The sequence below is a fragment of the Periophthalmus magnuspinnatus genome, chromosome 3, assembly GCF_009829125.3.
Source record: "Periophthalmus magnuspinnatus isolate fPerMag1 chromosome 3, fPerMag1.2.pri, whole genome shotgun sequence".
Lineage (NCBI taxonomy): Eukaryota > Metazoa > Chordata > Actinopteri > Gobiiformes > Gobiidae > Periophthalmus > Periophthalmus magnuspinnatus.
Genome location: NC_047128.1, coordinates 10908982 through 10924413, shown reverse-complemented (window position 1 = coordinate 10924413; position 15432 = coordinate 10908982). Strand labels below are relative to the sequence as shown.

The 15432-nt window shown below is 37.7% G+C and overlaps 1 protein-coding gene across 1 annotated transcript; it reads right to left on the bottom strand.

Moving 5' to 3' along the window:
• Positions 1 to 662: 662 nt before the first annotated feature.
• Positions 663 to 14857, bottom strand: katnb1 (katanin p80 (WD repeat containing) subunit B 1). The gene is made up of 20 exons (XM_033990194.2): positions 14710 to 14857; positions 13840 to 13963; positions 13220 to 13350; positions 12695 to 12812; positions 11697 to 11800; positions 11566 to 11607; positions 10881 to 10964; positions 9118 to 9233; positions 8577 to 8648; positions 8229 to 8379; positions 6880 to 7070; positions 6222 to 6370; positions 6104 to 6154; positions 5947 to 6008; positions 5098 to 5415; positions 4572 to 4721; positions 3854 to 3930; positions 3692 to 3766; positions 3278 to 3394; positions 663 to 2670 (listed from the first exon to the last, which is right to left on the bottom strand). Exons 2-20 carry the CDS (start codon positions 13877 to 13879, stop codon positions 2529 to 2531), a joined length of 2190 nt encoding a protein of 729 aa, XP_033846085.1. The 5' UTR covers positions 13880 to 13963; positions 14710 to 14857; the 3' UTR covers positions 663 to 2528.
• Positions 14858 to 15432: the final 575 nt, after the last annotated feature.

Here is a 15432-nt window from a genome sequence, read left to right as displayed (position 1 = left end):
TGTATGTATGTATGTATGTATGTATGTATGTATGTATGTATGTATGTATGTATGTATGTATGTATGTATGTATGTATGTATGTATGTATGTATGTATGTATGTATGTATGTATGTATGTATGTATGTATGTATGTATGTATGTATGTATGTATGTATGTATGTATGTATGTATGTATGTATGTATGTATGTATGTATGTATGTATGTATGTATGTATGTATGTATGTATGTATGTATGTATGTATGTATGTATGTATGTATGTATGTATGTATGTATGTATGTATGTATGTATGTATGTATGTATGTATGTATGTATGTATGTATGTATGTATGTATGTATGTATGTATGTATGTATGTATGTATGTATGTATGTATGTATGTATGTATGTATGTATGTATGTATGTATGTATGTATACACATACGTGTGTGTATATATATATACACACATACATACATATGTATGCATATATAGATATATATGCATATATATCACACACAAAAGAAAAATATATATATACACACACACACATATATATATATATATATATTTTAATTTATTTATTTATTATGAAGGTGATGTGTTTTTTGCGGTCATTTGGTGAAAACTGGTGGCAAAATTGGAAATTACAACAGGTTTGCTAGCCCTGGATTTAACATCGACATCCTGAAATTTCTACTTTAAAAAAATCTGTATTACTGAAACAACAGGGGTCCAGGGGTCCAGGGGTCAAATGTGGCCCTCAGATTAAGTTCTGTTGGTCTTCAGGGCAGGCCTCATGGCCCAAGCGGGTCTGTCCAAACATGTTAAATGTATCCATTTGAGTAATCCACTGTATTGAAAACCTGGTCAGTGGCCCTTTGTTGGGAATGTTTTAAAATGTGTCCCTCAGTGAAAAAAAAGTTTGTTCCCTCCTGATGTAACGTGGCTTGAGAGTACAATGAAGTACAAATAGGTTCAGAGATGGTGACACCAGCACAAACTATGAACAGTTCTGAAAGTATTGCTACAGTACTTAATCCACCATGCCAGTAGTTTACTGTTATTTCAAAGGTAAAAATCACAAAATTGTAACTCCTGGTTTTTAATCCCAACATTTTACATTTATTTACATGAACATTATGAACATTTTGTTAAAATAGTGCCTTTACAATTCAGAAAATGTAGAAAAGGACATTGGAACACACTTCTTTTACCATACTTTAACTTGTACCATTGCTTCACAATCAGCAGCATTGGCCCACTCAAGAAGATAAACACTCACATGTCTCCAGGTGGATATTTGGTTAAAATTAGGCACTTCCTCTTTCATTTCAGTTCATTTACAATTGAGTTGGGTGGTTGCATTAGGATTGCGACTTTTAAAACAACTGCATTGTACAAGTAAGTGTAAAGCTATTTAAGGCTACAAATAAAATGATACGTTGTAGTGACATCACGCTGGCGGTGTTCTGCATGCATGTCTATGGAGAACTATTCAGCAGTTACGATGGTGACACAACACCCACTTCAGCAAACACTGCCTGATAAATTTTTTAATTGTTTGAAAACATTCATGGTCCTGTTTAGGTGATTTTGATTGGATGTTTGATTTTCAACAAAAAGGTCAGAGTAACTCACTGAAAAACTGTTGGCTAATGCCAAAGCTGTAATGTTATTTGAGAGGGACTTGTTTGGAAGCATAAATCAGTTCAGCTGTTGTAGTTCCAGCTAAGTTAGACTTTAATCGGACTGTATAGACCTAAGTTGATTAACAGAGCTTCAGATAGAACAGTGCATCAAGCTAGCTTCACCCCCCCAGGCAATGTTGATGACATCAGCTGCAAATTTTCAACTGTGATATTTTGACACTGGAGGTTGCACTGTGTAACATTTCTGATGGAGGGTTTCTACCTGCATGTCTGTGGAGATGTTACTGCTTTGCCAAGAATGTTCCACAGTATGGCATTAAACTTATCTACAAGCAAGTGAACCCCCCAGGCAAAGGTCACACGTTTTTTTTTTTTTTTAATGCCATACTGTGGAACATTCCAGGCAAAGCAATAACCTCTCTATGGAATGGCAAGCACACACTTTGAATATAATTTTACTTCTCATAGTGATGCATATCAGTAGGCATTTAGGCAATTCTTAATATCTGCTAGAAGTAGCACTTAATAATTGTACAAAGATGCAATGTTATTATGAAATATTACCAACTGGTGTAGTCAGTTTGATGGAATTTTAATAGTTTACATAACTAGAACCAAACTTCATAAGTGCAACATTAGTGGGAATGCATTTCAAAATAAGATTTAACATTCTTCACACTCCATACATACAAGCCTTTCTAAGGCTTTTGTTTTAAAATCCGTCTTCAGCTGACCGTAGCAGGCACAAATCACAGTGATCAAAATGGAAAAAAAGGTGGTCCACATAAATTGTCTTTAGCTTCCACAACCAAACTTCTGGAAGAGCCTGAATCTCCAGTTGTTATTTCATAGATATTTTTCTTTTACTCCAGTTTTAGTTTCATTTTTCAGTCGTCTCAAAGTGCGTCATCGAGAGGAGCCATCAGGAGCTGCAGCTCTTTAAAGACGCTGCCATGGCGACCAACGTACGAAGACTTGTTTTTGACAATGTTACTGAGGTTCTTTAGCTGCTTACAACACACACGGCACTTCTGGTGTCTAAAACGAGACAAAGTATCAAAGTTTGCCTTAAATTATTAGGGTTAAGGGTTTGAGCCTTTGCATTTTTTTTTATTGTCCATGAACCAGGAGGCAAGGCGAGTTCCCTGTGGGACTCCCTAAATGTTCGACATTTTGTTATGAGCGGGACCAGCATTCGTGTCCCAAAGCCCTTAATGTAACCAAATTAATTGTTCTTGAACCTAATCCTAATCCTAACCCTTACCCAGATAGCATCTAGTGGTGATAAGTGAGAATACAACAGAAGCGGGTTGTCCAGTCTATTTACAGATCGTAGCTTTAAATTCCTGCAATCCCCAGTTTCTAAGAAGAACCCACCCCTGTCTAAAAGAATGAATAAAATGAAATAAAAAAATAACAAACGCAAGTGTTGTACTGTACGTATTACCAAAAAGTTCCTGGTTAGTTACTCCACAGTTCCTACACCTACAGTTTGAAAACCTGAAAACTTAAGAGCAAAAACCCTACACAATCTGGGAAAAGAACCTGAGACCTACCAGATGCAATAATTAATTGTGAATCATTAAAAATAAAAGGGTTTGACATTTTCTGCTCAGCTAAATGTCCCCATATAAGCGTAACTCACCTCTCCTCTCGTGTGATGTCGACTCCAACTGACGGAGTGGCCTTTAGCGTGTCTGAGATCAGGGACCAGAAGTGCCTCATGACGAGCTTTAGGGACGTGCAGCCAGTCTGCATGTAACTGACAGAAACACAGGATTATACGCTTCACTGAGTAAAAATACATGTTTCAAAAGAGGCTGTACTTTTAGAATCTCATGTAACTGAGACACTGTATAAGGAAACGTTCACACTTCCACATAGACCACATTAAAACTAGGACTAAACCCAAAGTTAAACCAGGACTAGACTAGGACTAAACCAAGTCTATATCTGAGCTCAAGATAGAACGCACCCCACAACAGGCTCTTTGGTCCATATGAACAGAGATTTAACTTTTGCACTGTTTAACTACATATCAAATATATAAATGTGTTACCTTTCATATTTGCTCTGCAGTAGTTTGTCGATTTGAGGAAGAACAGTCATGCATAAATCCAGCTTCCAAATTGCCCTAGAATCAGTGACAAGATACTTTAGTGATTAAATAAAACTTTCTCTTGATAATATAGAAGTGTGTGGTTTTATTTCTCAGACTGACGGCTGCAGGTTGATAATGTTGAGGATGTCCACGACAATAGCCAAGTCGTTCATAGAAACAGCTGTGTCCAGAGCTCTCTGTGGAGCACAAGTGAGAAATATTTATTTTGGGTGAAGGTTGCATGACCTAAATTCGCAAATTATAACAACTATTAAAAAAAGTTTAGAGGGATGCAAATATTCAGGACAGAGATACTCACATGGCTTTTTATTTGGCAACAACAAACAAGTAGGCTAATGTGTTTAAGCATGAAGTGCTCTGTAGAGCGCTTACAGTCCAGTGTTTTTAAATACATACTTATTGCAGTTGTTAGTTGGGTGCTCAGTCAATTTGTATTATGGTTTATCACAGGGCAACAGTATGGCGTTACCTTGATGTCCTTTCATAGGCTTGTATGGTTTATTGCTGTGTTTCAGATGACATCAACATTCTATATACCAATAATATTTAACACAGATGGGGACAACTAAAATTGTTGGATTGTTAAAATCCTGATTTAGTTGTAATTGAGTGAGCTTTTAGGTCTAGTCAATAATACAGTGTTAGGTTCAGCATTTGACAAAGTACAGTGTAATCAACAGGTAAACTGGGAGTATGACCTCAGCACATTCTACAATCTTAAAGCCAGTGATTCCCGTGTCCTCAGACGGTGTACATTACAGTTACAGTATGTTTTTTCATTCTCATAGTGTTGTATAAGGTCTACAACAGTATTTACCTTAATGTCTTCTCTGGCCCAGACGCCTCTCACCGTCTCCAGGTTCTTATGTCGGCTGCTGAGCATCACGCACATGGTGTCGTGACCTTTCTTTATCTGAGACAGAGCCTCCTCCTCACTCAGGCCCCCAGGACGGTTATTGGCAGAGGCCTAAAACAAACAACAACTATTTTTAACTATTTCATCATGATTAAAAAACAAAACAAAACACTAAACAAAAGTATATATTTCAGTCACAGCTCATTATTTCAGCAACTGAAATGATAAGCTCTGTCCACAGCAGCACGTTACCTAGCTAACTGTGTCTCAAATCTAACAGTTACTTTTATTAAAATCAGAAAATAAAACAAACAACTTATTCAAATTCAGATTAATTAAAATAAAGACTACACTATATATTTTATGTAGAATACTTCAGTTTAGTGTGTTGTTTTGATATTTTTTATGCCTTAAAATTAGCATTAGGTTAGCCTTGAGACACAAACAAAATAAACCATGCATTAATCATTCGCTAGGATTTACGCACAGGCAGAAAGTCAGCCACGTTGAGTCCAATGGGTTCGTTCCTGGAGCTGAGGATGATTTTGGGTGGGTGGTGCTGTGGAGGAGGGTGAGGTCTGGTTTTGGTGACACCTGGAGCAGGTATTGTGACAGGTGCTGAGGGAACAGGAGCAGAGGTGACAGGAGCAGAGGCGACAGGTGCAGAGGCGACAGGTGCAGAGGCGACAGGTGGAGAAGGGGGCCAGGCCGTGGGGGGATCAGCTGGAGGAGGGGAGCGCTTTGTCCACGACACTACTGTGGGCTCCACTCGCTGCACTGGAGTGGACTGAGCGATTGGAGGAACCTGACAATATAAAACATAGACAGTGTATTCGCATTTGCAACTGGATTTCTCAAAGGTGCTCGTTCCTCTGTTGTGATAAATTGCACAGTTTGAAGAATTTGTTTGAACATTCTGCTTCCAGTGAAAATCATAGAATGGGATTCATAGAACTGTAGTTACATTAGGTCAAATCAAGAGGGCTACACATATCAATCTGGCTTGTGTCAGGTTCACTTAAAATTTGATGTAGACCTTTGACAAAATGCATTTATTTATTCCATCTCTCCATTCATCCTCTTCCACTTATCCAGGACTGGGTCGCAGGGGCAGCAGTCCATGTGGGGACTCCCAGGCTTCCCTCAGCCTAGACAGTTCCTCCAGCTCATCCGGTGGGACCCCAAGGCATTCCCAAGCCTGCCAAGAGACATAGCCCCTCCAGCGTGTCCTGGGCTGGCCGGCCGGCCGGCCAGCCGGCCTGCCTGCCTTCCTTCATTCATTCATTCATTTATTCATTCATTTAATCATTATTTATTTATTTAGGTCTTTACTCACTTGTTGCTTTTCAGAAAATGGAGCGATGTGTTTCATTTTGCAACTTATCCCCAGAACAGTTTCTATAGAAGAATAGAGAAGTATAGAAGAAATATAAATGTGAAATCTATAAAGGTACACTTTACTGATCCCTTGTGATGGCTCTGTTAGCTCTTACCATCTTCAGGTGGAGCAGGAAAAGGTTCAGAAAACTTTGGAGGAGTTCGAGCTGTAAAAACACAAACACTTCATATAAACTATGCAATTACTCTGTACTCTGTACAGACCATACGTACAGATGGCATTTTTGGGCTGGAAGATCTCCTTGTAGTCATCTGCATTGTGGATTTCGGCTGAAGACAGTTTCTCGTCTCCTTCATCTTCACTGGGACTGCACCGCTCTCCCTCTGGACTGTGTCTGTCCCCCTCTGAGTTCTTCTTCACCCTAAACACACACATTCCCTGTTTTTACACCCGATGCCCTTCCTGCCACAACTAGCCAGCCCATAATTGAATTCTATATTAATCTATAATATCTAACTACTATCTCAAACATGGTCTCCCATTGAAGTGAACGTGCCAAATTCCGTGGCGCATGTTGTGTGCCTTAGCTGTTTGGTACATCTGGTGAAAGTGTAGCCCACTAACCATACACAGTAGTGTGTGTCACGCACCACTGAGCTCGACTCCTTCACTTAAATGGGCGGCCATGTTTGAACCCGAGGGCTTGTTCACAATATGCACATGGTGGATGATTAGTTGGTGGGTAAATGCTTAATCCACTTCACAAAATCAATACAAATAGTTTGATTTTACAGACAATGACTTTCTGTTTTTTATTATTCTTTTGTTGTGCAGCACTTTGTAAACTGTGTATTAATAAAGTGCAAAATAAGTTAAGTGTATTTGGACATAATGCAGGGTATTGAAAGACTGAACTGCCCCTCCCTGTACCTCTGGGTAGTACAGGAGGTGGTGGGCCTCTCGTAGCTGCGTCTCAGCACTCCTCCTTTGGGTTCGCTTGGGGCGGACAGTGGCTGGTCGTCCTGGATGATTCCCTGGATCACAGCTCCGCCGCTGTTCTTTACTCTCTTTAGATCCACAACGAACGTGGAGACAGTGGAGAGCTGATGGGATGCTCCGATCTGAAGGAAAATAAACTGCATTATTACTCCTGCCTACAATAAATATAATAAAGAGGTTATGATTTTAAATAAAACATAAATGAAACATAATTGTACTTGCTCTTGTGTTACAGTGCTGTTACAGTATTATGCATGTTTTCATAATTCATAATCTATATTTTAATTGATGATTATGTTATTAGATTTGAAAGTATGGCATCCAATTTAATCAACAGCTAACAGCCAAATAATAATGTCAATAGCATTTTTTTTATGCATCCCTCTTTGAGTGTGCTGTTCTCCTCATTTACCCAGTCACTAAAAAGAAGAACAATAGACTTTACTCTTAGTCCAAGACTCTGCTGGAACAGTTCAACTATGACTAGATCAGTTGGCCGATATTTTAAACTGATACACTTTTAAGTGTATAGAGTATCGGCCTTAAATCTCCAACATGGGCTGATATGTTAGCTCAGCAGACCACCTGACTAAAGCTCTCTTATGGGTTTGTTGGTTTATTGTAATTTCAACTCATAATTTGGGGAAGATAATCAAACCTGCCCTACATATTATCAACCAATCACATCAGCAGAGTTTACCGGCCATCAGCTGCACTGGATTCTAAACTATCCGTATTGACCATGAGAAAACCCACATCGATCAATTGCTAACTATGACAAAGGCCTTGTTACAGCTCATGTTCAAGATGATGTTATATGGACCTAGCATAAATTCAAGCTGGAAGACCTAACTGCACTCCTGTTTACTCACCACTCTCAAGAGTTTACCTGCTCCCCACTCCCCGCACTTCGCCGGCCCTGTTCTTCATCCAGTGCCTAATCTGCCCAATTTAAACCCCTGATGCAGATGTATGGCCACTTCAGTTTGTGCTGCGCCCCATCTGCCAACCGGAACCCCCTCGGCTTCCCATTATTTCATTGTCCCTTCACCTGCCTCAGCCTCACCTCTACCACCTCCAGTGTACAGGCCTTGGGGGGAAGACTAAAGGTCATCTAACTGGCACTCCCTTCATCACAATGTTTTCTGCCGGGGTCTGAGCACCAAAGAGAACTTATTCAATGAAACCTACTAATACTTTTCGACTCTTTCGAGTCTGTCTGAGTCTTTCCAGGTTGAAACAGACTTATGTTATACTTTTGCTTCCTCAGAGCTCCTCACCAGTTGTTGGTTACAGATGGAGAGATCGGACACTTTGCCCCAGCCCACAGACACCACGTCGAAGCAGCGATCTGGCTCCCACCCGAAAACCCTGAGAGTGTCAGAGGAGCCACTATAGAGACAAGCCCCGTCCGGACTGAAGAACACACACCTGAGAAGAGAGGACAGAGTGGAGGAAAAGTTTAATACAGGGGCTAAGCTTTCATAAACATCATTCTTTCGCTGTCCCTGTTTGAGAAATAGGAGGAAAGGGGTACAGGCCCATAAAGCTCTGGTGTAATTGTACAGTACATCTATAAACCAGAATATGCTTTGTAAATGTATACAATATTACACATAAACACAGACCTGACCGCACTGGTGTCTCCCTCCAACGAGCCAACCATCGAGAACTTCTCCAGGTCCCAGAGCTTTATTGTCCTGTAACAAGAAGCATGGGGATCACAATTATTTTATTATTTAATTTATATTTTATTGTATCATTCACACAGTTACACATCATCATCATCATCATCATCATCATCATCATCATCATCATCATCATCATCATTATTATTATTATTATTCATGTATTACTATTATTATTATTATTCATTTATTTATTTTAGTCCGTTCAGCTACATATAAATATTCAGTTCATTACAACTGTGGGAGGGTTGCTTTGTCAGGTTTTTATCACAATGACTTACATTTTAGGTTTAGGCAACATTTAGGTTAAAAGACAAATGGGATGGATGAAGACAATGAATGAAGACAGAAGTCATTAAATGTGTTCATAATTTTGTCAAAACTCTTTTTAATACTGGGCAGTTTAACTAACCTCTGATGTTTTGTAGTTTTGTAATCTGAAAACAGGTCCAACCCAAACCCATCAACAGGAGGCGCTCACCTGTCTGCGCTGCCTGAGGCCAGCAAATACTCATTTGGATGAAACTTGACGATGTTAACAGCTCCAGAGTGAGCCTTGAACTCAGTGATGGCTTTGCCTGCTCCCAGGTCCCACAGCTGAAAAAGAGACACTGTAAGCACAACAACATGGACTGAACATACAGGTGTCATAGTAACCTAATAGTAATCATCTCTTTGCATTATTTTGTTGGTTGAGATTGTATTGGAGTGTATTTCTTCTAATAAAAAGGTACACTATGTCAGTCTCAAGAAAATGTTAGTGTTTTGCCTGGAATGTTACACAATATGGTATAAACTTGGCATATTTAATTTATTCAATTACAGACATTGCATTGCCAAAAAATATGTTTTATACAATTTTCTGAAATATTTCAGCCAAAACAGAAACATCTTCAGTGAGACAAGAATGTTTTGGATAGATATAAACCAATATAATGGGCAATATTTGCACTCCAGCAGAGGAGCCTCTAGCTGATAATTTGGATATAGTTATGGGGGCATTACTATATGCCTCTTTATGCATGTGGAGACATATAGTTATACCTCCATATGCATAAAGTGTAGGGATGTAACAATAACTGAAATATTGTGATACTGTATCGTCAAAAGTCTTACAAAAACATGATGGGCCATCACAATATATCAAATAACAATAGTCTCGTTTAAATTGATTGTTATGGTGTTGTTATTAAAAAAAACAAAACAAAAACAGGAAACTACATAAACCATGATCCTGTGCTCTGGTTCGCTGCAGACTAAATGAAGAAATAACTGTTATTAAGCACTTTTAGATTGGTTCTGTCCTAATCCGAATAATTCCAAAGGTTTGTGAAGGAAAAAGCAGCATTTTCATAATCATTTTGCACTAACTATCAGTGAAATGCATATTGTGAAAATATCATACCATGAGATTTGGACATTGTTACATCCCTAATAAAGAGAATATGGATAAAGGTTTATTTGAACACTTAAGTCCAGAGTGGCTACTGCAAAAATGTGACCACACTGCTCTCTGATCCAGTTTGTACTAAGACAATGTCAAGGATGTGTTTCTACTAAACTGGATGATTTGGGTAAAATTACCAATATATATCGGCCCAAAAAGATTGGCTTTCTCTGGATCGTAAACAACTCCTAAACTGGATCTGCATTGGTCATGAAAAACCCATATCGGTCGATATCTAATTTCGCATCCTCTACCTAAAAGCTTTAGTGTCTTTATAAGGGAATTAACCTAAATGAGACTTAAGCTCAAATCTCCCTATAGCAATACTGAAGCCTATAAAGTGTGGCCTGTCCTGAGCATGTTGGCTTTATTTAATCAGATTAACATTTTTCTCCATCACTCTTAACCACTCTGGTCAGTGGTCCCTAAAACACATGTAAACTGAGGCTAGCACAGAGCCAACCATGTGTGCTGCCACCAAACCCATGGGCCAGTGCTTCTCAAACTGTGCTGCATGAACTGTGTAGATGATGACAGCTGTTCAGTTTGTTTTTGCCTAATTTTATCCAGATTTTTGTCCTCCTCCTCCTTTGGATAATTTCCTGTTTGGACTACTATGGCAATGGTGTATTCCTACTTAAGACCTGATTGTGCCTTAGTTTCAAGCTAGGATTGTATTGTTATAGTCCTGGTTCAGATCCGGTGGTACTAGGAAAACACAATATAAAAGATTGACACCTCTATCCTTGGCCCTAGTGCAGTAATATTATATACAGTTGATTTACATTTAAGTTTACCTTCACAGTGCAATCGTCACTCGCTGAAGCCAACCACTTCCCATCAGGACTAAAGGCCAGGCTCCTCACTGCATCTGTGTGACCCTGAGAACAACAAAACATTCTGCATAAATGCCTTATAAACAACAGTTTTCATTTTATAAATGTCTAAATGAGATATAAATGAGATAAAATCAAGCTTCTGACCATCTTATAGTTGCTCTCCATCATTAGCTGACTCAGAATTGTGATTCAGTTTATTCATCCATCTTTAAGTAATCCTGTATTGTCCTGCATTCAAGGTTTAAGTGCTCAGGGAATGTCTGAATGTTTTTACCTACCCCTTATCCCCGCCCAGTACTCTGTATTTATTTGTGATAACTTGAAAAATTAATTTATACACAGATAAATCAAATCAATCAAATCAAATATGTCACTGGAAGTCAATCGTTTCATTATTATAATAATAAATTATTAAGGCATTTTAGATCAATATGCAGGTTATACTTAACAATATGTATAATGTTGATGCGGCCATGTTACAAATCTATACAAACCAACTTGAAACCATATAGCGTCTTTATTCAACCAAATAACAAATAATCAAATATTTATCATTACTTATCATTCATTATCATTAACATTAGAAAAGTCAGAAGCTAATGACTGTAGTAAGACTTCAGTTTGTATAAAACCACAGACTCACCTGATATCTCAAAATGTACCCTTTCCTTCGGACATCCCACAGCTGCACAAAGAAAACAAGGGAGACTGCAATGTTAGTCCATAACATCGGTCATGTAACATAGTATAATATACAGAATGGCAGCCCCTCACCTTAATATTAGTGTCCATAGAACTTGAGGCCAGGAAGTTTTCGGACAAAGGGTGACAGCCTAGACTCGTGATGTTTGCTTTGTGCCCCATTAAAGTGCGTAAAACTGAACAGAAAGAAACAGGTCAGATTCATCTATAACATCTAATGTGATAATTGAGCATACATAACTTGTTAGGAGTCGGTGCAGTTAAGTGATATCAGCAAATAAACTCATGATACCATTACAGATATTACAAAGTGGAAGTGAAAATCAAACGTCTGGTTCGTCTTGAGAAGGCACTCAACAAAATTGTTTGTCCGTCCCAACACAAGGAAATTACAAAAGCTACCAATTTAACTTTATAATTTTTAACGTTCTATTCTACTCTCAATTCTGTTTTGTGCTTCTAAATAATGATCATCGCAGCAAAGTAAAAGTACAGATACTGAAGTACAGAACACTGAAGCAAAAGTATTACATGAAAAAACTATATACTTAAGAAAAGGTATAAGAACCAGTGTTAAAAAAAAAAAAAAAAGAGTTAAAAGTAAGTATTTTATGCAGATTTTCAGCTCTAATAAAGCTTAAAATTTAGTGATTTTGATAAAGATTTGTGCTGAATTTTGTTCCAACAGAAACAATTGAATCAATGTTTTTTTTTTTCTTAGCCATTTTTTATTTGCATATTTTTGATTGTTCTTTTCAGAAAGTTTCAAACAATAATGCAAAATACTTGTACTTTTCAGTCCTGTTCAAAAATGTAGTGGAGCAGAAAGTACAGATACCTGCTCTCAAATGTATACAGCATTTAGCTACCAGTATATTAAACCAGGTATTGTTTAAGTACATACAAACTGAACAATATCCCACCGTGATTTAAATTTTAGATTGAGTTGAGAGAGCAATTGTCTGAACATTACTGATAATGAGTTAAATATGTTGATAATTATTTAACTTATTAACTGAAATCCAGTTGAAGTAATAAACTAAGTTTGTGTTTACACAAAGCAGACTCACTTTTGGCAGCCTCCAAGTCCCAGATCTTGATGGATCCAGACTGAGACCCGGCCACAACCTGCTCCTCTGAGGCGTTCAGCTGCAGACACTCCACTGGACTCTTACTTCCAGTCAGACTCTAAACAACCAATGAAGAAAAGTCTTAACATAACTACTACTATACACTAAACAGTTAACACAGTCAAATACAATAACAAGAGTATGTTAGAATGATAGAAAATACCTGAAGAACCAACAAAGTCATGACTGAAATGGCATCTTCTATATCAATTATAATAGTATCTTACATGCCAAACTTTGGACAACCAGTCATTTTACACTTTTGACCTTTTAAATCAGTTTTTGTATCTTTCATAAAATGTCCGACAGATGGGCAGAGTAACCTATAAAAAGGTAAATGCTATACCATGGAACATTCCAGGCAACACTTCAAGCAGACAAACAGGAAGCAGAGTCTTCAGCAGGAAAAATGCATGTTGCATCTTTACCCCTTAGTTGCACAGACTTGTGGGATTGTTGCATTACCATGATGCAGTTGGCCTTGCTGACTGCCCAGATGTTGACCCTGCAGTCCTCTCCTCCAGTGGCCAGCAGGCGCCCTGAGCTCTTTCCCAGAGACAGACAGGACACACGGCTGGTGTGAGCCTCGAACTCCTCTGAACAACACAATGTATTAGACTCTAGAATCTAACCCTTCACTGGTTTACATGCATGTGTCAGTTAGTTTAAAAAGTTTACATCTCCATAAGGGATTACAAAGGCACATGAGCTCTTAGTGCCAAATAGCAAAGATACAATATTCAATTACAATAGAAAAAAGTACTTTGATAAGCTCAAAGGGTATAGAATATAGGTTGGTACTATTAAACACCTGTAATTTTTATGATCTTATAATGAATTGGTTTATTTGATTGCAGTTTCAGAGTGGTGGTCGATGCTCATTAACTGCCATTCTCTTTTATGGGGCTTTCTCAAACAATCCAAAGCTTTACAATATTATGCATTATTCATTCACTCTATTAATAGTTACAATCTCGCATGGAAACCTACTTCTAAAGATACAGTTGCCTTTGGGCAAAAGCTGGCTGTCAGAGAACACAGTGGCAGTAAGTTTGGACAATAAAACTTTCTAGAATTCTACTCACGCAATCTCCATGAGATCTTGGTGGAGCCGACAGCGGCCATTTTGAATCACAGACTGGACAGAGGTTAGAGCATCAGGGTCGGTCTGAAGAAACACAGACCTGTGCTTCAGTCTGGACTCTCCACCTGCAAAAACAATAAGATATAACAGTGTGTGCAAAAGGCAATATGTATTTATGTAAAATGAGTTACAATTTTTTTAATACTCATTGGCAATTCTTTACATTGCTTCAAAACAACAGTTTCAATATTATCAATAGTTTGATATATTGCTGAATCTAGTGTATGCAAAATTGTCAAATGTGAGATAATCTACATTTCAACTAAGTGTAGAATATAAGCTGTCTGTGGATAGTAAGATGAATGGTTTTCACAACAGACAAACCACATCTCCTATCCTAGGTTCTATCCCAAGTTTCATTATGCCTCCTCTAACCCTATCTACCCTTAATCTTTGCTTGCCATTCATTTACAGATCAACTTGAGAAAAACCTTGACAATGCACTGGTTAGTTAGAACTAACTACATTGACTGTGAGTAGCATGAGTTTATACCAAAAGCTTAGACTACGTAATGAAATGATCCACAATCTCAACTTCATGTCATAGAAGTTATAAGCTTCATGTCATCTTATAAAGCTGACTACATAATTAAGTCCATCTCAATACAATCTATAAAAATGTTAAGATAATGGCATAGGAAAGCTTTAATGGCAGTAAATAACGTAATTTTCTGCCAAAGTGGCCGAGACTGTCCGTGTTTACGTTACCAATGCTTTGTGTGGTCATTAGTTTGCTCTTTTGCTAACTATTCTCAATTTTCTGACAATTAAAAAGTGTATTTTAAGATAAACGTAAATCTGATCAGTTTACCTGTGAGTTTCGAGTGTTGTCTACCATCGGAGGGGTCGTAAAAGTGTATTTTTAAGTGTGAAACGGCGGATTTTGAGCAGAAAAGCTGCAGATAAAACTTGTTGACGGCTCTGACTGCTCTGCTGCAGCTTAGCAACCGGACCACACTGAACGTCACTTCCGCCGTTCCATCTGGATTTTTGATTTTAGCGTCCCCTGGTGTACACAACTGCTATTATCGTGTTAAACTATTCCAATATAAATGTAATGCTATATTAAACCCGGGGATTAAAAACAAATATGAGTTTATAATCTGTTGCATTTTTAAATATATTATACAAATCATAAAAACACGTTTACAGTAAGAATTCCTTTTTGTTCTGTCCTTCATTTTTGTGTGATCAACCACTTGCTAGAACATCCCTTGTGTCTTTGCATGCAGTGTAACATTTTATGCATATTTTCAATTCAGGTTTATGTACATAGCACATTTAAAACAACTTCAACTGACCAAACATGAAACAAACATGTTATTCCTGTCATGTGTTTAGAAAGAAATTGATCATAAACATTGTGTGTGTGTGTATGTATATGTGTATATATATATATATATATATATATATATATATATATATATATATATATATATATATATATATATATATATATATTATACACCATGTTTAAAAATGAATTCATTTTATCATAACATTTACATTTTTATCCACTAAACACCACTGTCCA